The sequence below is a fragment of the Drosophila albomicans genome, chromosome 2R (assembly GCF_009650485.2).
Source record: "Drosophila albomicans strain 15112-1751.03 chromosome 2R, ASM965048v2, whole genome shotgun sequence".
In the NCBI taxonomy this organism is placed as follows: Eukaryota; Metazoa; Arthropoda; class Insecta; order Diptera; family Drosophilidae; genus Drosophila; species Drosophila albomicans.
The window spans coordinates 4,808,624-4,831,747 of NC_047631.2; the positions used below are offsets into that span (position 1 = coordinate 4,808,624).

The window sequence follows — 23,124 nt, forward strand, 5'->3', positions numbered from 1 at the left end:
GTAGAAGCGACGCCATGCGTTGCTAAAACGGTTCCAGAAGGAACACAAGCTTCGGATAATTTTTGAGAAAGAACGGATTAGCATAGAGCTGATCGTGGCCACTTCTCGTTACTAGTGTGGAAGTTGCGCCATGCGCTGCTGAGGCTGCGCGTTTCGCAGACTCGTTGCTACGACTCGCTGCTATGTGTTGCCGAGCCCGCACCACTCGTCGGCATTGAAATCTTTGCCGCCACTCGTCGTCGCATCCCTGATTGGATGTTGTGTTGACAGTGCGCTTGTCACTGGAGGCCACTGCTGATTCTCGTTGCTGTTCCTGACGCCGCCGACAGTGCTGTGCACTCTCTGCCGCCTTTGTTGCTGTTATTTCTTTTCTCGTATACAATTTTTCTTGTCCATACAAAATGTTCAACAAAATAACGTAAATTCAATTAAAAATAGTATTGAAATATAATTCATATTTGAATTTAAATGTAAATTTTATATTTAGTATTATATTTTAAGTTAGTTATAATCCAATAGTAAGTCCTCATATGGGTATGGTATGTATATAATATTATATCAAAGCTGTTATATATTCGAATCCTTTTTGAAGTTCACCCAGCTCATCAACTCATCAATCATCACAGGCCTGTCGATATCGATGCAATAAAAATCAGCGTATAATGAGTATGTGTATTAGCCGCACAAAAATCGTTTGTAACTTGTATATGACAGCTATTATTTTTGCTATTATTATTCTTATCAGTATTATATTCATACCCATCCTATTAGGAAATACTAGGCAAAATTAATATAGTAGGCAAATAATGCATAAAATGAAGTTATGTACATGCATTATAGTATATTTGAATTCTCTTGGTATTAATCTCTTGGAATAATCATGAAGTCGAAATAAAATTATAAAGTAATGGGCACCTGATATTACTTGTTGTTGCTTAAATTGGGTAAAGGCATAGAGCCAGAAGCTTTTACAGGTTGGGAGGGTAAAGAAGAAGAACATAACCATCTTCGTTCTTCACATATATATATTGAATACATATACTTCTTAACCGGTCTATCGGTTGATAGCCTATCCTGTCTGTTCCCGTCTTAACTCTGTCTACCTTTTTTATCTGTGTGGCACGGTAGCTTACTAGGTGGCAAAAGACCCACCCCACTTTCCCTGAGCTTTAGTCGACAATGTAGGCAGAGTATGCTTCCAGTTGGCTGCCCACTGAACGGGTTGTCTTATTATAAGACGACGCCCAAGACGTGTTCGTTACAAAGATGTTATTATTATTTGACTACTCTTTGAACTTATCCTTAAACATTGGAGCAATGGTGATGTTTTTAAATTTTTTACTCCAAAATTTCTTATACAAGCTCTATAAAATTCAAGTCTGGGTTTTTTGGTGGTAAATATATTAGTTGGGGAGCTTAATATGGCTACCAATTTTTCACTATTTCGGGAATCGCCATATATAGGGAATCGCTCTTCTGATGGAAGATGCAACTTCTAATTTTGTCCACAGATAGCTTTAAATTTTTTATTAATATAATATTTTCTTATATTGGGAGCGATATATATGTATGTTATTCCCCTCAGTAATCGCAAAATTTCCAGCTCCAGCTCCAGACTCTGCAACTGCTCCCAAAAACATTAGACTACCGCTAGAAACAGGTCTGATTTGCTGGCGAATCTGAATTCGACATCGACATCACTCGATAACAAGCCAAAAGTTGTGCGTACACATATCAATTCTAGATTCGGTCATGATAGAAATACAATTTGGTTATTAATTTCCGAGACTTAAATAAAATATCACCTTTAAGAAGTGAAATTAAACAGTTTTAGTAAAAATTTAATATAGATACAGTACGATGAAATAGTCACCATGATAAAATAGATCCAATCATGAAATACATTTATACGTAATTGGTTTTTTATTGTATAGCTGCGCGGGTTGTAACACAGTCCTTAATCCCTAATATTTATAATGCATTTAATAGTATGCATTACAATCTATCCCGACGGTGATGCAGTTATCGGTCTTTCGATAATTAGTGTTGGCTAACGTTGGCAGTTTTGCAGATTTATACAAGAAAGTGCTGTCAGATTACTACAAAAGATAAATTAAACAGTGGTGCAAACTTTTTTTAAATGCTAAATTTATTATTAGGAAACTTCAGGGAATTTAAAATAAGTTGTTTTGAATTAAACTTTTCTTTATTTGAGATGTTAACTTGGAATTTCAAAAAATATGAATTGCACATTGAATACATGTACGTATACTTTTATATACGGTTTTAAATTGACACCATGCAATATTTCAAATCTAATAATGAGTACAGTTTAGTTAGATTAATAAGGTGTGATATGATATGGTAAAAAGGGTGTGACGTGATATGGTAAAAAGGGTGTGATATATAATGAAAATGTGGGGTAAACTTATGTATTTGCCTTCATTACTTTTTAGTTACAGATTGAAAACAAAAATGAAATTATATTTATAATTCTTGAAACTTCTTAATGCAAAGGGCTTGAAAGGTATGAGATCGATGACGTATGAGAAAGGAAGCATCATGTTTAGTAATTGAAAGTGAGCGATAAATCAGGATCGTGACTACTCCGTTTACTACTTGTACTGACTGAGGTGTAATGGTTATTTTAGTGGTTGATGCTTTGACTATGTTGTGTGGTTTTTGATCAAAGATTTCGGCATTGCCTTCAAATGTCTTATTTAGTGAAAAAACTACAAAAAAAAATTAAGATAAGTAAAATCTGGAGTTAAAGCTTATAAAGAGCATTCAAGCAGCAATTTTAAAATTGATTAATTTTGTAATGAATTAAAAAACCCAGAAAAGGTCTACTGTTAATTTAAATTACTGCACTATTTCAAATTAATATTTAACTATAGCTGGTGAAAGTAGGAAAGGGGGAAGGTATCTTTCAGGCCAATTACTAATTGCCAATCTTCGAGTAAATCTACTATGTGCATAAGCCTCTTACAGGCCATTGCACGTGTTCACCAATTTTACTTGGCCAATCTGACTTGAGTGTAAAGGGTAAGTGGAAAGGGATGCAGAGGAGGTGATAGAATATGGTTGGAATGCAAACTGACTTTGAGTTTGGTTCGGAGCAAATATAAAACAAAGTTCTCAGCCAAGTTTACGACTACTGTATTGTGGGCAAAGCTGACAGATACGAAAGCTAAGACATACCATAGCATGTATAGGTCATTCGGAGTACTATAGTTTCTGATTTGGGGGGCACGAGGCATAATTTAATGAGCAAATATTCACACAGCTGCCAAGTGGGAGCAAAGTACATAGACGTGTATGTAAATATCTGTATCTGCTACGGTCCATGGATAACAAACGACTTTATGTTTATGTAAATTGCGTACTAGTACAACGCCATCCGGAGTGCAAAATATGATCAACGCCCGTTAAGGGCCATTTCAGACATGGGGCCCACATAAACTTTAAAACGTCGACTGAAACAACACGAGAACTCGGCAAATATATGCATATGTACATTCGTTTGTATGTGTATATATTGTGTTATATTAAATAAATACTGTATGTAGCTGCTAGCAAAACTACATAAAATTTCCATTTACCGAGTTGAACATGAAATGTGAGCGAATTGTGAAGCAGTGGAAATTCATCCACAGGGCAGTCAGAAGCTCTGAGCTCTGAGTGCTTCTGTTTTCCTATACTATGTGTTGTTGCTTTAGTTAAGACTACATTAGCATTTGACTATTGTGCCGCCAGATGATGCAAAACACAAATTGTAAAGCGCATTATGAGACATAGCGATGACGTGCATATTCATCATGTGCAAATGATGAAATATAGAGTATTGCATACTCAAACTAAAATGTGATTAAACCGGTTGATTTAAGGCTGAGCTATAAGTTATGATTTCTTGACTAGAACTTGTTGTTTGTCTGCAGCAACGACTCTCAAACTTCTTTGATGCTGATGAAGTATGCATTTGCATAAATAGTTTCTAGTGTCGGAAGTAGCCTTAGCCTTTTATACATATCTACACGAGTATTTAGAATAATAATGAACTGCAATGATTACATACTCCACAAAATCTCAATACTAAATTAGGGATTGTTCATTTCTATTATTATGCAAATATATCAAATAATAAAGTATTTTACTTGATTACTATATTATCATCTTAAATATACTCATTTTCCAATTATCAGCCATCAGAGATACATATCTTTGCAGCAACAATTGGGCGTCACGCGATGCAATTGATATGCAACTAATTGTTAGGTGTTAAGACTTCGTTCATTGTAATCTCAACTAGTAATTTATAACTCCTCATTGATGTTTAATAGCTACTTTAGAGCAGTCAAGATCAATAAAAATGGGAGTATGTTAACTGATAATGACTAATATCAATATATCCGTGTTGTAATCAAATGCTACGATATTTGGATTGTCGGAAAATGAATTTTGTGCTCGAAATAAAACAAGTTTGATTATCATTAGTCAACGCAGTCTGTATTGAAGCGTCTTTGATAGTGGATCGATCATGTGGCATTGGTTGACATTCTTGAGTTTCCTACATTTTCTAAGCCTGGTTGCAGCTCAGACTGATCCTCTTGTGGTGGAGCTACCCAATGGGAGAATACAAGGTCGTGATAACGGAGGGTATTACAGCTACGAGTCAATACCCTATGCGGAACCTCCTGTAGCGGAGTTGCGCTTCGAGGCACCTCGTCCATATAGTCAGCAATGGAAGCATGTATTTGATGCCACTCAACCTCCAGAACTCTGCCTACAGTGGTCCATTTTGGTAGATGAGGATAATAAACTGATGGGCAAAGAGGATTGTCTGACTGTGAGTGTGTACAAGCCAAAGAATGAGAATCGGAAAAGCTTCCCAGTGGTGGTTGTTATTCATGGTGGTGCATTTATGTTCGGTGGTGCGGCTGAAGTGGGTCATGAGATGATCCTGGCCCATGGCAATGTGATTGTGGTTAAAGTCAGTTATCGGCTTGGCCCACTCGGATTCTTGAGCACCGGTGATGCCGACTTGCCAGGTAATTTTGGGCTGAAGGATCAGCGACTGGCGTTGAATTGGATAAAGGATAACATTGCACGATTCGGCGGAGAGCCAGAGAATATATTGTTATTTGGCCAATCTGCTGGCGGTGCTTCAGTACACTTGCAGCTCCTTCAGCCGAATATTAAGCAACTGGCAAAGGCTGCCATCTCTATTAGTGGAAATGCTTTAGATCCTTGGGCTTTACTACAAGGGTATAAACAAAGAGCATTTGAGTTGGCAAAATTTATGGGTTGCAAGGATATTAACAGTTCCAGCGAAATAAAGAAATGCTTGAAATCGAAGGACCCCAAGGACATTGTCTCTGCAGTTCGTAATTTTCTCGTCATTGGTTATGTTCCGTTCGCCATATTTGGTCCAGTGGTGGAACCCGAAGATGCGATAGATTCCTTTTTGACCCAACATCCTGAGGATATTATGAAGAATTCCAACTTCGCGGAAATTCCTTGGTTAATAAGCTATACAACAGAGGATGGAGGATTCAATGCTGCTATGTTGCTGGAGAAACAACCCAATGGGAAGGAGCTGATAGAAGAGCTAAATAATCGATGGAAGGAGCTGGCACCTGATTTTCTTTTTTATCGCCAGTCGATGAACAGCGTTGATGAAATTGACAGTTATAGTAATAATCTCAAAGAAAGATATTTGGGAAATCGTAGCTTTAACCTAGATACCTATTGTGATGTTCAGCGTATCTTTACCGACATTTTATTCAAGAACAGTGTGACGAAATTAATGGATTTATACAAAAAACATGGAAAGAGTCCATTTTACGCATACATCTACGACTTTCCCTCGAAGAAAGGTCTAGCCCACTGGCTTTCTAGAAGGAATGATATTAATTTTGGTAAGAACTTTTGCTTCTGTCATTTAAATTGAAGTTCTTCAATTCGTATTTACAGGAACTGTTCACTGCGACGATTTCATCCTGATGTTTGGCCTACAACCAAACTCCTCGTTAACTTCTGATGAGAGAACTGTATCACAATATTTTGTACAAATGATTGAAGGATTCGCACAGAGTTCAACTGGCGTCTTAAACTACGCAAACTGCAAGTTCAAGAACAATCTGGACCATAAACAAATTCAATTGCTTTCGATAACACGTAGCGGCTGCGAGAATCTTGAGATCGACGTACTTCCTTGAATTATTGTTCAAAAATACATTATAGAAGGTGGTAATAATTTCACTAAAATTCATTAAATTGTACATTACTTACAATAAATGCACACAAATATCGTTTTATCTATCTATAATTATTAAACTTTAGTTCAATAAATTACTTATGCGATTGAAACGAACATTTTATGCTATTTAAAGATATGTGAGTGGGTTTGGTTTGGTCACACTTAATATTTGTATCCCACTCGACTCGAAGTATCATACTTTTTTATTGCCACATCAAAGTGTAATAGCCATTTCATTATATTTCTCCTTTCCGAACTCGAACTTCTTAATTAGATTCCCCTTTTAGACGGCGACTACAAAGTACGTGTAAGTGTGTTTGTGGGACCAAACGATGAAGTTGGTAGACGGATTTATAGCATATATGTATGGTTGCCGAGCACTTTTATCACTCGTAAGTGCAATGGAAAAATCTCCAAGGTATTATTCGAGTATCAAAAAAAAAAAGAGAAACAATCTTCATAAAAACTATGTATGTACCCATATAATACGACTATTAGCAATTACTCGGTGAGGCCTTTTACGATATCTTACTTATTTGCTGAAGCCAGCCAACATTGCGGCTACTCAATCAATATTGGATTTTACCGCAATCACACACACCACCCACGCTCACAAAGCCGCATACATATAGTAGGTATGAAGAATTTATTGTATTTGTTGGCGGTTTGTTTGCTGGCCAAACATGAGACCCGGCACAACAGCAGCAGCAACAGCAGCAGCGGCAGCAACAACAAGAGAAGCAGCCACAACAACAAGAAAAACAAATAGTCTGGTTGTACAAATAAATTAAATTAAAATGTATACAAACATAAATTATTTAGAGATAATGTACTGGGCACAGGCGAGAAAGAGAGAGAGGGACAGAGCCACATTGAAGGAGGCTACTAACAATAAGCAGCCGGCCAGAAACCCACAATAAATGTAATAAAAGCAAATTCAATTGGCGAATATAACGAAAACGAGAATAAAAGTAGAAGAAATATCGTAAGAAAGCGAAAAGGAAAAATAAAGTGAGGCCAGAGCCAGAACCAAAAGCAGAACCAGAAGCAGAAGTCAGCCACAAACAATGACAAATAAGCCAACCAGCGGACCGAATTCCGAATAAATCACCAAAAATGAGAACTCAAACCCGAGTTCGAACCCCAAACTACCATATAACATATACTGTATATAAAATCCTGTGGCAAAATGAGCGAAATATGTTTCGGCCGCTATTTGTTTATTTTCTGCTTTGGCGAATTCATCTCCCCCATGGGCTGGAGTGGACGTCTGGTTGATTGTTTCGCATTTACCTGACCAACAAATTTTGGCAACTGTCGAGCATCTTGCAAACAACAAAAGCTACCAGTATTGCCTGCAAGTGCCAGGGTATTAAATGCTTTAAGGCTCCCCAAAAATATTCTAATAGAATAAAATATAAACTGAATGCAAACTAATTAAGCTGCTGTCTTTATTATGAACTGTTAAAACATTAGTTAGTCTGATTGCAACTCAGCTTGTCAAAAGCAAATCAAATGCCACAAAATGCATTATTCTTCACAAATAAAAAATATATACATTTCAAAGTTCTTGTGCATATTTTATTCGAGATAAAAACAAAACAAGTTTCTCTTTGGTTACTTTTCGTAGTGAAACTTATTAAGATGCAAAATAGTAAAACTGGAATCGAGTGCTTGGTAAATCAATTTCTGCATTCCCTCAAAAAATTTGCATTTTCTTTGCGGAAAACAAAATACAGTTAAATTATTGAATTATATCTTTAGCATAACTTTTCGCAAGAATTTGTTAGCAAGTGCATAAATATACGATTGAGTAAATATTTCAATTTAAAGTTAAGAATGTTTGATTTGGAGCTAACTGTTGCATTTCGAATAATGCTCAAATAAGATAATTGTTTAAAGTATATTTCTAGCAAGAAGAACACATTTAAGTTTAAGTTTAAATCGCAGTTTAATTTTTTGTCATGCTCTCCACTACACATGTATAATTTATAAGTGGAAATTATTAAAATTTAAATGCGTTCTTATTAAAATAAATGTATACATAAATTGAATTGACATTAAATTAAATTATTCTATTGAGCTAATACATAATACATACTTTCTCGTGCACTTATCTTTGTGTGGTATCCAAATTAGACTATTTGAGATAGAGTTACAAACATCATGGCTGGCAATCTGATATATGTATTTAGCACTTGTACTTATAGTACTGTGGCAATATACCAAATATACTATTTGATATTTTTGTGGTATTTCTGTAGTATATTAATTAGTTATATTTTAAAATTTATACTGTACTGTTTTGCTTTTATTCATAATGGGTAGCGGATATCTCACAATTGGGTACACTCAATTGCAGCTTTCTGAATTGTGTAATAAGTGAATTTCATATATTTAAACTACAATAATTTGTAATTTAATAGTTATATGTATACACGAGTGTATGCAATATTTAACAAGTAAGAAAGCTACAAACCAAAATATTGTGGTACCACATAAATACTAAAAAATTACAAATTGTATATTGGGTATATTTATTCAATACTATAGAGTGCGAAATATACTAGATTATCAATCAAAGCAACTAAGACCCCTCTAGTAAGTAGGCGTTTTTCCCAAAGAATTTCTTTAATAATTTCGACAATTTTTATCTGATCACAACCAATCAAGCAATCACGGACAGACAGACGGACATGTCTACATCGTCTCGGCTGTTGACGCTGATTAATAATGTATGTATAGTATATGCTTTATCGGGTCGTAGATGCCTCCTTCTACCTGTTACATTTCCTGCCGGCATAAAGTTATAATACCCTCCTACCCTATGGGTAGTGGGTATAAAAAAATGTATAATTTTTTTAAATAGGGCTTATAATATATTCTTGATTTAAAACTGACGTTCTTTTAAACAATTACGTTATCGATTGTAGGTCGGAATGTGAACTTTCACTAGTCCTATTTATTTTATGAAAACGACATGTGTATCTATAAATACTTGTCGACAACTTTGATGTGAGCTGAGACTGAAATCTGTTTGAGTTTTTCAGTTGTTAGTTGCCATTGCTGTTGTTGTTGCCGAGACTGATTTTTGTCATGTTGGCTTGACAGCCTTGGTCTGTGGCTTCCGGCATGTCCAAGTTTAAGACGAAGTACTTGGCAACTTCATAAAATATTCAGCTGCACTTCAGCTCGGCAAACTAGCACTAAGAAGTTGCCTGCTGGTCGACAATCACGTTGGGAGTACTTGCCTGGCAGCACCTTGTCTCTAAGTGGAGTTCATTGGCGATGGCGAATGGGAGGATTACACACAGGAAGTGAAAATCGTTGCATTGCCAAATGGTAGATTAAAACGGTGTTAAGTTGAGGCTGCCACGAATGCCACTTGCGGCACTTAGAGGATCTAACGTCAAGTACTTAAGATTATGCCAAGCGAATGGTTAAGCTGTTCATGCGACAAAGCGAGGGGCCATCGAATAGTTTATAGAAATGATTCAATTTTGCTGCCGACATTTGAATGAAAAATGAGAAGAAAAAACAAGTGACACTTGGACTTGCTTTGCTAATGCTGTGAATTGAAGAGAAATGGGAAACGAGAGGCAGCCAAGGGTAATGTCGACAGCAACACCTTCTGCAGCTACAGCTACAGCCTGCCACAACCAACAAAATGTTGTTGAAGGACATGTAGTGGATAACATGAAATACACCAGCAAACGACAACAGCAACAATGAGTGAATGCAAACCGTCGTCGGCATTCGAGCATTCGGTTGTGTAAACATTTTAATTTCTGCAGCAAACAAATGCGCAGCAGCCACAGCAGCCTCAGTCTTAGCCAACAATCCCCAGCTCACTTTCTCTTTGCACTACTGTCTTCTCATGCTTGCTGTCCTCGTCCTTTCAGTCTCTAATGGCAATACGTATGTACATGCTGCTCCCAAAACAACATTCATTCCATGTGGACCATGGTCGTCCAATCCCATTGTAATGTCGGTTGCCGCTATTGTGTAGAAAGAGAAGGTATTCGGGCGGCATCGAGACGATGATTGTTGTTCTTTGGATATCCGTTTTTAAATTTCCAGCCCGCCACAATTGAATTCCAGTGAAGACAGAGAGAATGTCATTGCTACTTTAGAAAGAATTTAAGTTAAAATTGCCATAAGAACTATAATCTTAAAAAAAAATTGTTGACGATATTTCAGTATGCATTCCAATGACATTCAATGACAACTCACGCAACCATCACTAACAGAAGGTACAGTTTATGAAATCTTAGTTTTTGAACATTTTAGCTGCAGTCCCCAAATGCCGTTTAGCTCACAATCTCTCTCACACACACATACACATACAACCGTACATTATGACAGGAGAATATGCTTTTTGTTCAGTTTATGGCCTTTTCTGCTGCCATAAACACCAACATGCCCCCTTCCCTCCCCCGTGCTAACCGCTTCTCAGCTCAAGTTCCCACTCCATCGGCATGCCCCATTACTGCATGCAGTACTTGTTGGAAAAAAAATGCACAAAAATACAAGTAAGAATGCTCTAGTCGAGAATGCTCGAATGCGATATCCTCTGCATCCAATTTGAATATCATCATCAACTTCTCTTAGAATCAAACATTGATATTTGAAAGCATTTATTTCCTACTGCAGGAGGAGACTTCGAGCTGGAATGGTATCTTTTTACCAGTGCAATTATGTGTTATACCTTTTGACCAGGATACTGGGTATACAAAGAAAGCAAAAGGCAACTGAGAAACCGCATTTAGCAGCACCACACACAATAATGTTTATTTGTATATAAAATAAATTCATATATATATATGTGTTTGTTGTATGTGTGTACATAAGTATATATTCATATAGCATAAGTATTCATAACATAGGGAGAAATGCAGCCATGCTTTTTGTGTGCAAAAATGGCAGATACGAGCTTGCATTTCAAGGATACTGTTACAAAGCGAAGCCTGCCTGACTTGTGGACATACGAGACTGAGAAGGACGGGCAGAAATAGCGAGACAGAGAGAGGGAGAGAGAGAGATGAATTGAGAGGAAAAGAGTCCCGTTTCCACTGTTCAACAAAAAAAAGATGAAAGTTTATTTTACATTTGCACATGCACTTCGCGCAATTAATTTTGCAAAATTTCAAATTTAGCAAGCCCACAACAAAAACGAACGCAAAAAGGGATGGCGAATATCAGAAAAGAAAAACATTTTCATTTAGCTGACAGTTTATTATTTTTAATGAGGCATATTATAAGTGTAATCAACTACAACACACCCTTTCACTGGCCAGCTGAAGCGTTGATTTTGATAGCCACAATAAAAACAATGACACTTTCATTAAAATATTTATACACTGCATCCTTTATTCATTATTCTTTACACTCGACTTGAATATGGTTCATGGCTTCTCGTTTATGAAAAAAATATGTTAAGGTTACTTGTACTTGTTATTCAGCTTAATTATAATACAGCTAAATTTTGTTCGAACAAACTGTTATAAAGTATAAGTCCCGAATCAGTCCATACAATGATGATAATGATAATATATATATAGTTGCTGAGGTATAAGAATTAGAGTCAAATAATTGAATGTGTAATCAGTTGACATATTTCTAAATGTTCGCATCTCCCACTTGTGGAACACTAAAGGTATTTCCGATACAACAGAAGGTAAAGTATATGAATATGCATTCTTCTGAATGAAAACATATTTCAAATACTTGAACTTATGAATGTAGTTCAGACCAGGCGACTTGATATGCAAGTTATCAAAATAATATTTCATAAAATAACCAGTAAATTTTGATAAAATCTATAAATTAGATATTTTAAATACCAGTTGATCAGTCAGAGGTTATCAAACTAAAAAATAAAGTTTTATTTCTATGAAAAATAATGAAGTATACATAAAAATCACCACAGTTCCAAAAGTATTTGAATATGTAATTAGAATTAAATAAGTTTTAACAAACAGTAAATATCTTAGCGATTACAATTATCAGAGTCAAAATGTTCTAAATATGGGTAATTCCATGACGGAATTTGTCCCGTGCGAGACTCTTTACATTGAAAATAACATAAACTGAAACAATTTTGAAAATAAGAAAAGTTTATTTTTATAGCTCTAGATAAGTACTTTAATTAGAGCTAAGAATGGTTTTGGAATTTTCTTTCTCTTTTGTTTTCTGTTGTGATAATTGCAAAAATTAACCAATTCGTACGCAAAACCAAAAAATGAACGAAATTATATATTTTATCGGAAAACAGATCCAGTTCCTAAAATCAATTTTAGCTCTAAATATAGTACTTATCTAGAGCTTTAAGAATAACATTCACTTATTTTAAAAATTGTTTCAGTTTATGTTATTTTCACTGCAGTGCACTGTAAAAAGTCTCGCACGGGACAAATTTCGACATGGAATTACCCATATAACATATTAATAAGATGAAAAAAGGTATAAATACATATTATAGCCGGACTATCAGTTTTAGCTGCTTTGCTCAAAGTGTAGATTATAGTTAATGTTCCTTATTTGTATTTAGCTTTAAAGGATTATGGAATACTTATTTATGTTCCTATTACATATTTCGTTAGTTACAAGATGCGACAATATTTTGCTTTTTTAGAATGGCAATCGAAGCATGCTCAAATGTATTTCTCAATTGTCCTTGAGCATTTATTGTAAAAAGAAAGGAAAGAGGAAACGTTAGTAATTTATGTATGTAGATGGCATAAATTCATACTCTCATAGTATGACATAAAAGATTATTTACCTTGGTTTTGTCTCGCTCTGTAGGGGTTCAAAATATACTTTAACGCATGGCAAAAGTTTCACCCCATAAATTAATTCTCAATGTGGCATTTGGTCTTTTTGGAAAAGTACAATGACATTTATTATAATTTAGCCTTTACGAAAAATGCGACAAAATAAAAGCACCAACAAAAATAGCACACACTCATACACATATTCACAATACTTATATTAAAACATCTTTACTGTCTACACAGTAAAAAATGACAATAAATCTAACTAAGTATATTAAGTACACTGAAAAATTGAAAAAATATATTTAAGCATTTAACAATTATATTAACAAGAATTGTAGGTAAAAGTTACACAAAACTGAATTAAATGTTCATTTTTAGTTATAGAAAAATACTGCAAGCACTAAAAAAGTTTAAAAATGTTAAAAAATAAAAGAAGTTATGTAGGTTTTGTTTAACTTAAATTAAATTAATTAAGATATAATTTTGTAGATGAATCGCTTATGAAATATTTTGTATTTAATATTTTTTAAAAATTTATTGTAAAATATTGTATAACAAATATAATTAATTATGGATATATAATATTTAAATTCGTTTAATAATAATGATCTTTATATCAATGATCTTTTAATTTATCCTACTCGACAAAGTGAAATTTGAAGCTTTTTACGGACTTTCAGCAGTGTAGCTACGGCTCTGCCATGATATCTCATGTAGCCACATAAACGGAATATAATATGCCCGTTAACATGGACACCAGCGACGCACACACACACTCTTACAACAACAGGGTTTGTTGAGAAGTGTGGGGCGAGTGCAATTTGATCTTGTGCAAACAATTGGACCGGGTCAAAGACAAAACCAACTTGAAAGCACGCCCAATCCTATGGGCTATACTCGTATATGGCGCTTATGCTAGTCTCACAGTGTCGAGTCTGGGTCTCGGTCTCTGTCTCGAGTCATGTGCAGGAACTGTGTGACTATTATCCTTTGACCACTACTCGGGCTGCTAACCTTAACCATAAATTGGCTAAATAGCCACGCAACATGCCAGGGGTTGACAGCGGAGTAAACTACACGTCTGACCGTCGATATGAATGTTGGTTATGCCGCACATACACATTTGTACGATAGTATACTATGTTTGTACTGGGATGCGTGTGTGTGTGTGCGTGAGGTCCAATCAATTTATCACTTGAAAAGCGACAAGCTCGTCGCTTGCACTACGTCCCATGTCCTGTGTCCCATGTCCTTTTGCACTACGGATGCGGCTATTTTGCTGTGTCTGTGGTTGTTTTGGCAGCCATCCACACATCCACACACGTCAGAGGCAGGGGCAGAAGCAGGGAAAGGCTCGACACACAAATGGGTGGGAGTAAAAAAGAATCATAATTTTTCCCCCCATTATAACATTTATAAACAAAAGGGATATTAGTGCCAAGCGCTTGTTTGCCCCACATGACGACAGCAGCCGCTGGTCAAGCGATTATTGCAGTGCGGAAACAACTTGGTGTGGCAAGCGTCGAGGTCGTGTGTCGTGTGTCGTGGCATTGGGAATATTGGTCAGCTGAGAGGGGGCCGAAAAACTGAAAGGTATTAGGGCGCACGTTATGGGGCTCATTGAATGTGTCGCAAAAGATTTAATGGAGCATGATCCTGCCATAGGTGAAATATGCAGTATAAACGTACGTATTTAATCAGACGGGAAAACAAGCCATGGACTCTATGGATGACCGGTGACCCAACAGCAATAAATCATCACTCTGCCAGGCGGCGGCGAGTTGCGTCCAGTTGCTGGCATTTGGTTTATTGATATTGTAGTCATAGTATTACATGGCATTGTTTATCCATGTCCTGTGTCTCCATCCTTCTTTCTCCCACACACATACCCACACACGCAGACACACATTAATATTAATCAAATTTATACTTTACTCTCATATTTCGTGTATCTCGGTTTTTGGGGAGAAATTGATCATGTTGGACAAAAGTTTACTACAGCTTATTGACTTGCAGCTGCGTTTCAACCAAAACTTTAACAATTTGCTTAAGGCAGGTCCTGCCCTGGACTAAATTATGTTAATTTGTGTATGTGAGATGAGGATGAGGATGTAGGCGAAGATGGCGATGACGATGACGATGTAACTGGAGTTAGTTCAATAAAGTTGTACGTTGTTGGCCATACTTAGCTCATAACTAATGCAAAGAAAGTTATTAGAGCTAAGGCTTTGGGCTCGGCTCGACTCGCTTCGACTCGATTTGGCAGGGCAAGGCAAGATTACGCATACGTCATGTCAGCCGAGCGGAAATGGGCGCTTTCAGCCGCTGCATGCCACATGGGCCACATATCAAATCGCATTTGAGGCATTTAGCCAGACGAAAAACGACTGCAACAAATCAACTAAGTGAAAGCCGAGTGCTTGGTCATGCCAGTTAGCAGTTTGACAAATTGCCACTCGGCTTTATGGCCAGCAGGGGAACAGCGGGGAGCGGGAAACTGAATGTGTAAGGGTAAGAGTCTTGTGAAAGGTAAGAAGAGCAAAGGCAAGACGTTGTTTATTTGCCTTTCATGTCGCGCATGTTAAATGCAAATTATTCAAAATACCCTTACCACTAGTTTGTACCTTTTTTCTGCAACCTGCTAAGACCCTGCTCGAAGGACCAAACACACATTCGCACCTTTGCACATATCCTGCACGTTGGTTGACCTTTTCACAATCCGGCAAAGCAGCCATCCGCCGCTGCCTCGTCAGTCGCCCGTGTAATTTGTGACATTTTGTTTTGCTCAGCTTCGTTTTAACAAATAAGCTTCACGCGATTATGCAAATTTTTAGTGTAGTGTTCACTTGCTTTTCCTTTTAAATACAATGCAAAGTTCTCTCGCCCAGGTCGTACTCTGAGGTGAGCCTGCTTCCGCCATGAAAGGTCACCTAACCGAAGCTCTTGCCTCATTTTTTAGTGCCTGCCTGGCTGCTCGGCTGCCATCACAGAGATTTGCATGAATAAATTAGATTTCGTTTATTGTTTGAGTGGAACATGCAATAAAACTGTAGTTTATTTACGCCAACTTTGAGTAGTTTGAAGGGCGTGAAAGTCGTTGACAGTGAAATTTAATGTAATAATCTTCAAAAATGCATGCAAAATAAGCACAGACGAAGTGTTGAAAGTACACTACAAAAATAAAAATAGTTGTTCAGGGTGAAGCATTTTCAAAAGAAATAAATGCATTTTTCTTTGTTATTTCAGATGAACTTCTACATAAATTTACTCAGATTTATTATAGTAAAATTTAATAATAACTTCTCATAACATTTAACCATCATTCCGTCCCCTTCGAGCCTTAGACGTGTGTTTACCAACTTCATAAGACGTGTATTATGTGCATTTGATATATTTCTCAATAAAAGTATCACACGAGTCCAACAATGCCACATGGCGCATGAAGCATGGTGCAACAGAGGCAACTTGGCGTAGCTGGAGGCGGACAATGAGGATGAAAAACTCATGTGTCACAGGGAAAATGAGAAATGATCAAAGTGAGTGTTTGGCTGTGGAAAACTGCAAATGCAGCAGCTGCTGCTGCCCAACTGGGACATCATCAGCTGCTACTTGCAATATTCAGCAAATCCAAGCCAAGCAGATGTGTGTCCTCTACTGCCCCGTCTCTTCTATCTTCTGTCCTGTCCACTAGCTTAATACGGTCTAAAACTGCAACTGCAGCAGCACCAACTGTGAGAGCAAGCTCATCTGCTACTGCGAAGTAATCAGCAAGCCAGTCAAGAGGCGTGAATGGGAAATAGGAGTCCAGAGGGGGGCGTGGCCAGATTAAAGTGGGTTTGGGGAACTGTTTGTGTGTGTGTGTCTGCCATGTGCTTAGCCCAAGTAATTAGTTGCTGTGCATTGATTTTTACGCCGCGACGCCGGCTGCTCCCTAATTTGGCATGACAAATTGTTAATACGTCAAAGCACTGACATTCTGCAGCCAGCCAAGGCTTCAACAACAACAACAATAACAAAAATAACGCTTTAGTATACATACATATGTACACAAGTATAGCAATTGATGTGGCAACGTTGTTGCTGTCGCCGCCGACTGCCTGAAGCCGTCAGAATTTATGGTAATAAAAGCTGTAGACATGGCTTAGTATGTATGTATGTCATGATTCAGCGTGTGTGTGAGTGTGTGTGAGTGTGTGTGCAGACAGAGTGCGCTGACATGAGGCGTAATGGCACGCCTCATCACATTTAGAGAATTCATAAAACAAGTATACGCCGAGTATGCGTTGAGCATAAATCATTTTAACGCAAAAGGCGCAACCCAAGAAGAACAAATGCTGTGCACCATTTCACACTGGCCACCTGTCCATATACCATATGTATTTACTTTATATGTGTTTCGCTCAACACTCCTTCATTCAATTCATATGCGCACCTCACGGACAGTCGAAGCAATTACTTAAACACAAATAATACGAGCACTCAACCCGGACTTTATAATGCCATCAGTTTATTCACAAGTAATATATTATCAGTGGAGCTCAAGTATTCACTTGTTTTTGATGATTTATTTTTTTCTTACAACACAAGAAGGTGCTCTGCACTCGGCACCTACAAATTTTTGAAGTTTCTGTGAATAATAAAAGTATAAGGGTTTTGCCTGATTGTAAATCCTACTACCAGCTTGAGGGGCTATAAGAGTGAAATTGTCAGTGAAATCAGTTTTTTCTTTTTAGGCACATTCATTAGGAGTGGTCTTCGACTATATTATAATTATTACTTTTTATACCCGCTACCCATAGGGTAGAAGGGTATTATAACTTTGTGCCCGCAGGAAATGTATGTAACAGGTAGAAGGAGGCATCTCCGACCCTATAAAGTATATATATTCTTGATCAGCGTCAACAGCCGAGACGATCTAGCCATGTCCGTCTGTCCGTCTATGTGTCTGTGTGTCTGTCCGTCCGTCCGTATGAACACCTAGATCTCAGAGATAGATAAGAGATAGAGCTATAATTTTTTTTCGATAGCATTTGTTATGTTTGCACGCAGATCAAGTTTGTTTCAAATTTTTGCCACGCCCACTTCCGCCCCGCAAATCAAAAAAAAATCGAATAACAAGCGTAATTTTAAAGCTAAAGTTGCGAATAAAATAACTACTGTAGTAGTTATGATTCCTGAAAATTTGGTTGCGATCAGATAAAAGTTGTGGAAGTTATTAAAGAAATACTTTTGTATGGGCAAAAACGCCTACTTACTATGGGTCTGAGTTGCTTTGGCCGGCAATCTGGTACATTGTGCCGTTTATGGTATATTTTGAATGAAGACCAGCGGCTGCGATAGCCGCCACTGATGGTGCCCTGCATCTGGAGTATGATTTCGTTTCTTCCAAATATATTGAGGTAATTATACCAAAATTGGGATCTGCTTTTATTAGTACATTCGATTATTTAAGCTTCATTTCGAGTTGTCATTGAATCTAACTTGAAATTACAACTAAATATGAAGTCGAAATAATATTGTAAAATATACTCTAGATACCTTTTCAAATATAATTTCTGGGCACAAGGTTATCTAGAACTGTATAGTAATAGAAATTACAGAGCTCAGAGTCAATGAAATTAAATATTTAACTAAAATGCTCCTCAATTTCTCAAGTATGTTAGTTGTGAACATTTTTGTAAATTGTTTTTTTGAAATATTTTATTTTGTTTATTTATAGTTCTTCCCGGACAAAGTCATCCAGTTTAATAACCCTAATCCGAATCAGCATCAATAGAACCCATAAATTGGTTTCTCAGTGAGTGGAATGGTACAGTATAGCCGGAAAAAGACACTCATAGTATACATAGCAGACAACGACAGGTCTAACAAGTCGAGCGAGCTCTGATTTTGATTCATTCTAAATAAAAGTTGAGCTTGTCAGGAAGGTAATGTTAATGGTATGATGAAACAATTGTGTGAGATTATAAGAGCGAAATTGAAGATTGATTTCAGAGCATTCTGTTTACATCAGATGCTTACCAAGCCTGTTTAATTAGTCGCTCTTTACAATTGTAAAGCAAGCCTCTTCAAGCTCTGGGAGAATGTGGGGGGCTGACAATAACTTTTGATTCGCGTATTAGCTGCCGTATAATTTGAAGGACTACTTGTTAGTGTCATTGTCCTTACTATTTATTGGCATGACTGCATGAGAAACCAAAAATATACTGTTGATGCATTCCATTAGGGTTAAGAGAACTTATTATGCTTCTGCAATTCTTTTGAGCTCACCTATTATGTCCTATTATTAATTTAATAATACTTTAATAATACTTTAATTTAAAATAAATAATAATTGACTATGAATGTGTTTTCTAGACTATACAATCGTCTATGTCACCTTACTAAGATTATGTTGCAAAGGTATCTGAGTTATTTTACAATATTATTTAAACTTCATTTCGAGTTGTCATTGAATTTGATAGATCTAGGTGTGTTTTTATATTATTATTATATTTTATTATTATAACTTTGTGCCCGCAGGAAATGTATATAACAGGTAGAAGGAACACCTAGATAGCATTTGTTATGTTTGCACGCAGATCAAGTTTGTTTCAAATTTTTGCCACGCCCACTTCCGCCTCCGCAAATCAAAAAATCGAATAACAAGCCTAATTTAAAAGCAAGAGTTCCCAATTTTGGTATATTCTATAACTACTATAGTAGTTATGATTCCTATAAATTTGGTTGCGATCTTATTAAAGAAATAATTTTGTATGGTCAAAAACGCCTACTTACTAGGGCTCTTAGTTGTTTGGCCGACAATCTGGTACATTTTGCCGTCTATGGTATATTTTGAATGGTGTGCTGTATCGATATACCAAACATACCATTTGGTATATTTTTAGTATTTTCGGTATATTTTGAAAATGATACCGCAATATTTTGCCTTTATTAAAAATGGGTAGCGGGTATCTCACAGTCGAGCACACTCGACTGTAACTTTCTTACTTGTTTATATTTGGCATAGCGAAATGATTATATATATCAAGAAATTAATGTAGTTGTATAGCGATCCACGAAATAAAGCTGTCAGTATTTTTAGTATATTAATTCCGTAAATTTGGTATACCAAATGTCTGCATACTTTGTTTTAAATGAAAATTCACTCCAATCACTATAACTGTAGGTAAACAGTTTCTGAGCATTACAGTAAATGAGGGTGTACTTTCGTTGAAAACCCTTTTTCTAAAATGAAATTACTGTGTTTATTTGAGCCAGTTATTTTAACGCAGACGATAACCGATTTATGGATCTCACCATTTGAACTGGTGCGTTTTTATACCCGCTACCCATAGGGTAGAAGGGTATTATAACTTTGTGCCCGCAGGAAATGTATGTAACAGGTAGGAGGCATCTCCGACCCTATAAAGTATATATATTCTTGATCAGCGACAGCAGCCGAGAAGATCTAGCCATGTCCGTCTGTTGTCCGTCTGTGTGTCTGTGTGTCTGTCCGTCCGTCCGTATGAACACCTAGATCTCAGAGACTATAAGAGATAGAGCTATAATTTTTTTTCGATAGCATTTGTTATGTTTGCACGCAGATCAAGTTTGTTTCAAATTTTTGCCACGCCCACTTCCGCCTCCGCAAATCAAAAAATCGAATAACGAGCCTAATTTTAAAGCTAAAGCTTTTTGGTATATAAAATAAACTGTAGTAGTTTGGTTGCGATCAGATAAAAGTTGTGGAAGTTATTAAAGAAATACTTTTGTATGGGCAAAAACGCGTACTTACTATGGGTCTGAGTTGCTTTGGCCGGCAATCTGGTACATTGTGCCGTTTATGGTATATTTTGAATGAAGGCCAGCGGCTGCGAAAGCCGCCCTGATGGTGCCCTGCATCTAGAGTATGATTTCGTTTCTTCCAAATTATTGAGGTAATTATTCCAAAGGTATCTGAGTTATTGTACATTATTATTTAAGCTTCATTTCGAGTTGTCATTGAATCTAGATCTAAATTACAACTCAATATAAAGTTTAAATAATATTGTAAAATAACTCAGATACCTTTGCAAATATAATCTTAGTAAGGTTATCTAGACGACTGTATAGTCTAGAAATTACAGAGCTCAGAGTCAGTTCAAATAAAATATTTAACTAAAATGCTCCTCAATTTCTCAAGTATGTCGGTTGTGAACATTTTTGTAAATATTTTTTTGAAATATTTTATTTTGTTTATTTATAGTTCTTCCCGGACAAGCATCATCCAGTTGAATCGAACCCTAATCCGAATCAGCATCAATAGAACCCATAAATTGGTTTCTCATGGAGTCTTTTCGTAAAGAGCCGGAAAAAGACACTTATAGTATTTGCAGACAACGAGAAACGGTCAACAGTTATTTGCGAGCTCTGATTTTGATTCATTCTAAATAAAAGTTGAGCTTGATCAGAAAGGTAATGTTAATGGTATGATGAAACAATTGTGTGAGTTATACTAATTAAATTGAAGATTGATTTCAGAGCTATTCTGTTTACATCAGATGCTTACCAAGCCTGTGCCGTCGCTCTTTACAATCTAAAGCAAGCCTCTTCAGAGCTCTGGGAGAATGTGGGGGTCTGACAATAGTTTTTAATTCGCGTATTAGCTGCCGTATAATTTGAAGGACTCGACTTGTTAGACCTGTCATTGTCCTTACTATGTATTGGCATGACTTCAGAATTGCCAAAAATATACTGTTCCATTCCACCCACTTAAGAGAATTTATTACTTCTGCAATTCTTTTGAGCTCACCTATTATGTCCATAGTAATTTAATAATACTTTAATAATAATAATACTAATAATTTAAAATAAATAATAATTTCTTTGAATGGTATGAATGTGTTTCTAGAGTAAACAGTCGTCTATGTAACCTTACTAAGATTATGTTGCAAAGGTATCTGAGTTATTTTACAATATTATTTAAACTTCATTTTGAGTTGTCATTGAATTTGATAGATCTAGGTGTGTTTTTATATATTATATTTTATTATTATAACTTTGTGCCCGCAGGAAATGTATTTAACAGGTAGAAGGAACACCTAGATCTCAGAGACTATAAGAAATAGAGCTATAATTTTTTTTCGATAGCATTTGTTATGTTTGCACGCAGATCAAGTTTGTTTCAAATTTTTGCCACGCCCACTTCCGCCTCCGCAAATCAAAAAATCGAATAACAAGCCTAATTTAAAAGCTAGAGTTCCCAATTTTGGTATATTCTATAACTACTATAGTAGTTATGATTCCTGAAAATTTGGTTGCGATCAAATAAAAACTGTGGAAGTTATTAAAGAAATAATTTTGTATGGTCAAAAACGTCTACTTACTAGGGCTCTTAGTTGTTTTGGCCGACAATCTGGTACATTTTGCCGTCTATGGTATATTTTGAATGGTGTGCTGTATCGATATACCAAACATACCATTTGGTATATATTTAGTATTTTCGGTATATTTTGAAAATGATACCGCAATATTTTGCCTTTATTAAAAATGGGTAGCGGGTATCTCACAGTCGAGCACACTCGACTGTAACTTTCTTGCTTGTTTAATTTTAATCACTGGATTAACAACAAAAAAAGCTTGAGTATTAATTAATCATTTGTTTCAAATGGAAAGGGTATATTTTAGAGTAACTGAAATTTAATCTAAATTTGCTGTCATTCGTTTGCAGACAGAAAACATTTGACAGCAAATTGAAATTAAAAGAGAATAACGAATTGATGGGGTCATGAATTGAGTTTCATTGCCAAATGGCAATGCTGGGCGCGATGCTGATATCTCCTTGCTTGCAATTCGCTGTTGTCTGCTCGATATTTGATGTAAACAATAGATAATGATTACAAATTTATTATTGTCCCATCTCGTTTAGCGCTAGCATTGATGGGACTCGGGCATCTGGAATCGGTTCAGAGAAGGACAATAGAATCGTTTACAGAAGTGCTCAGAATAAAATAGACAATAAAATCAAGCTCGTGGCAATCTGGTAACATGGAAAGCCATAAATTTAATGCAGCTGCTCGATAAAGTACTTGTAATTATTTAACTAATGAGTTCTTTAAGTCTGCTGAG

The 23,124-nt window shown here is 36.3% G+C and overlaps 2 protein-coding genes and 1 long non-coding RNA gene across 7 annotated transcripts; 2 read left to right on the forward strand and 1 right to left on the reverse strand.

The window, feature by feature from the left end:
* The first annotated feature begins 2,223 nt into the window (after nt 1-2,223).
* Nucleotides 2,224-6,299, forward strand: LOC117576102 (esterase-5B-like). 2 transcript variants are annotated; one of them, XM_052006441.1, is made up of 3 exons: nt 2,224-2,262; nt 4,593-5,918; nt 5,974-6,299. In XM_052006441.1, exons 1-3 carry the CDS (start codon nt 2,241-2,243, stop codon nt 6,216-6,218), a joined length of 1,593 nt encoding a protein of 530 aa, XP_051862401.1. In that variant the 5' UTR covers nt 2,224-2,240; the 3' UTR covers nt 6,219-6,299. The 2 variants fall into 2 exon arrangements, with proteins under 2 accessions (XP_051862401.1, XP_034116550.2); XM_034260659.2 differs by lacking the exon at nt 2,224-2,262 and having other exon boundaries at nt 4,515-5,918.
* Nucleotides 6,300-9,307: 3,008 nt separating this feature from the next.
* Nucleotides 9,308-20,953, reverse strand: LOC127565823 (uncharacterized). The gene is made up of 2 exons (XM_052006442.1): nt 20,813-20,953; nt 9,308-10,383 (listed from the first exon to the last, which is right to left on the reverse strand). Exons 1-2 carry the CDS (start codon nt 20,917-20,919, stop codon nt 10,158-10,160), a joined length of 333 nt encoding a protein of 110 aa, XP_051862402.1. The 5' UTR covers nt 20,920-20,953; the 3' UTR covers nt 9,308-10,157.
* Nucleotides 18,656-21,777, forward strand: LOC127565825 (uncharacterized). 4 transcript variants are annotated; one of them, XR_007955218.1, is made up of 3 exons: nt 18,656-18,689; nt 21,263-21,471; nt 21,538-21,777. It is a non-coding gene; the product is annotated as an uncharacterized LOC127565825 (long non-coding RNA). The 4 variants fall into 4 exon arrangements; XR_007955217.1 differs by lacking the exon at nt 18,656-18,689 and adding an exon at nt 21,087-21,198 and having other exon boundaries at nt 21,527-21,777; XR_007955216.1 differs by lacking the exon at nt 18,656-18,689 and adding an exon at nt 21,087-21,198.
* The last annotated feature ends 1,347 nt before the right edge of the window (nt 21,778-23,124 follow it).

Excerpts from the sequence above, each read along its gene's own strand:
- LOC117576102 (XM_034260659.2), top strand. The coding sequence starts at position 4,538 with ATGTGGCATTGGTTGACATTCTTGAGTTTCCTACATTTTCTAAGCCTG. Across the intron at positions 5,919-5,973 it reads AAGGAATGATATTAATTTTG|GAACTGTTCACTGCGACGAT; the intron begins GTAAGAACTTTT and ends TCGTATTTACAG.
- LOC127565823 (XM_052006442.1), bottom strand. The coding sequence starts at position 20,919 with ATGCAGGGCACCATCAGGGCGGCTTTCGCAGCCGCTGGCCTTCATTCA. Across the intron at positions 10,384-20,812 it reads CAAAGCAACTCAGACCCATA|CAATGACATTCTCTCTGTCT; the intron begins GTAAGTACGCGT and ends TTTCTAAAGTAG.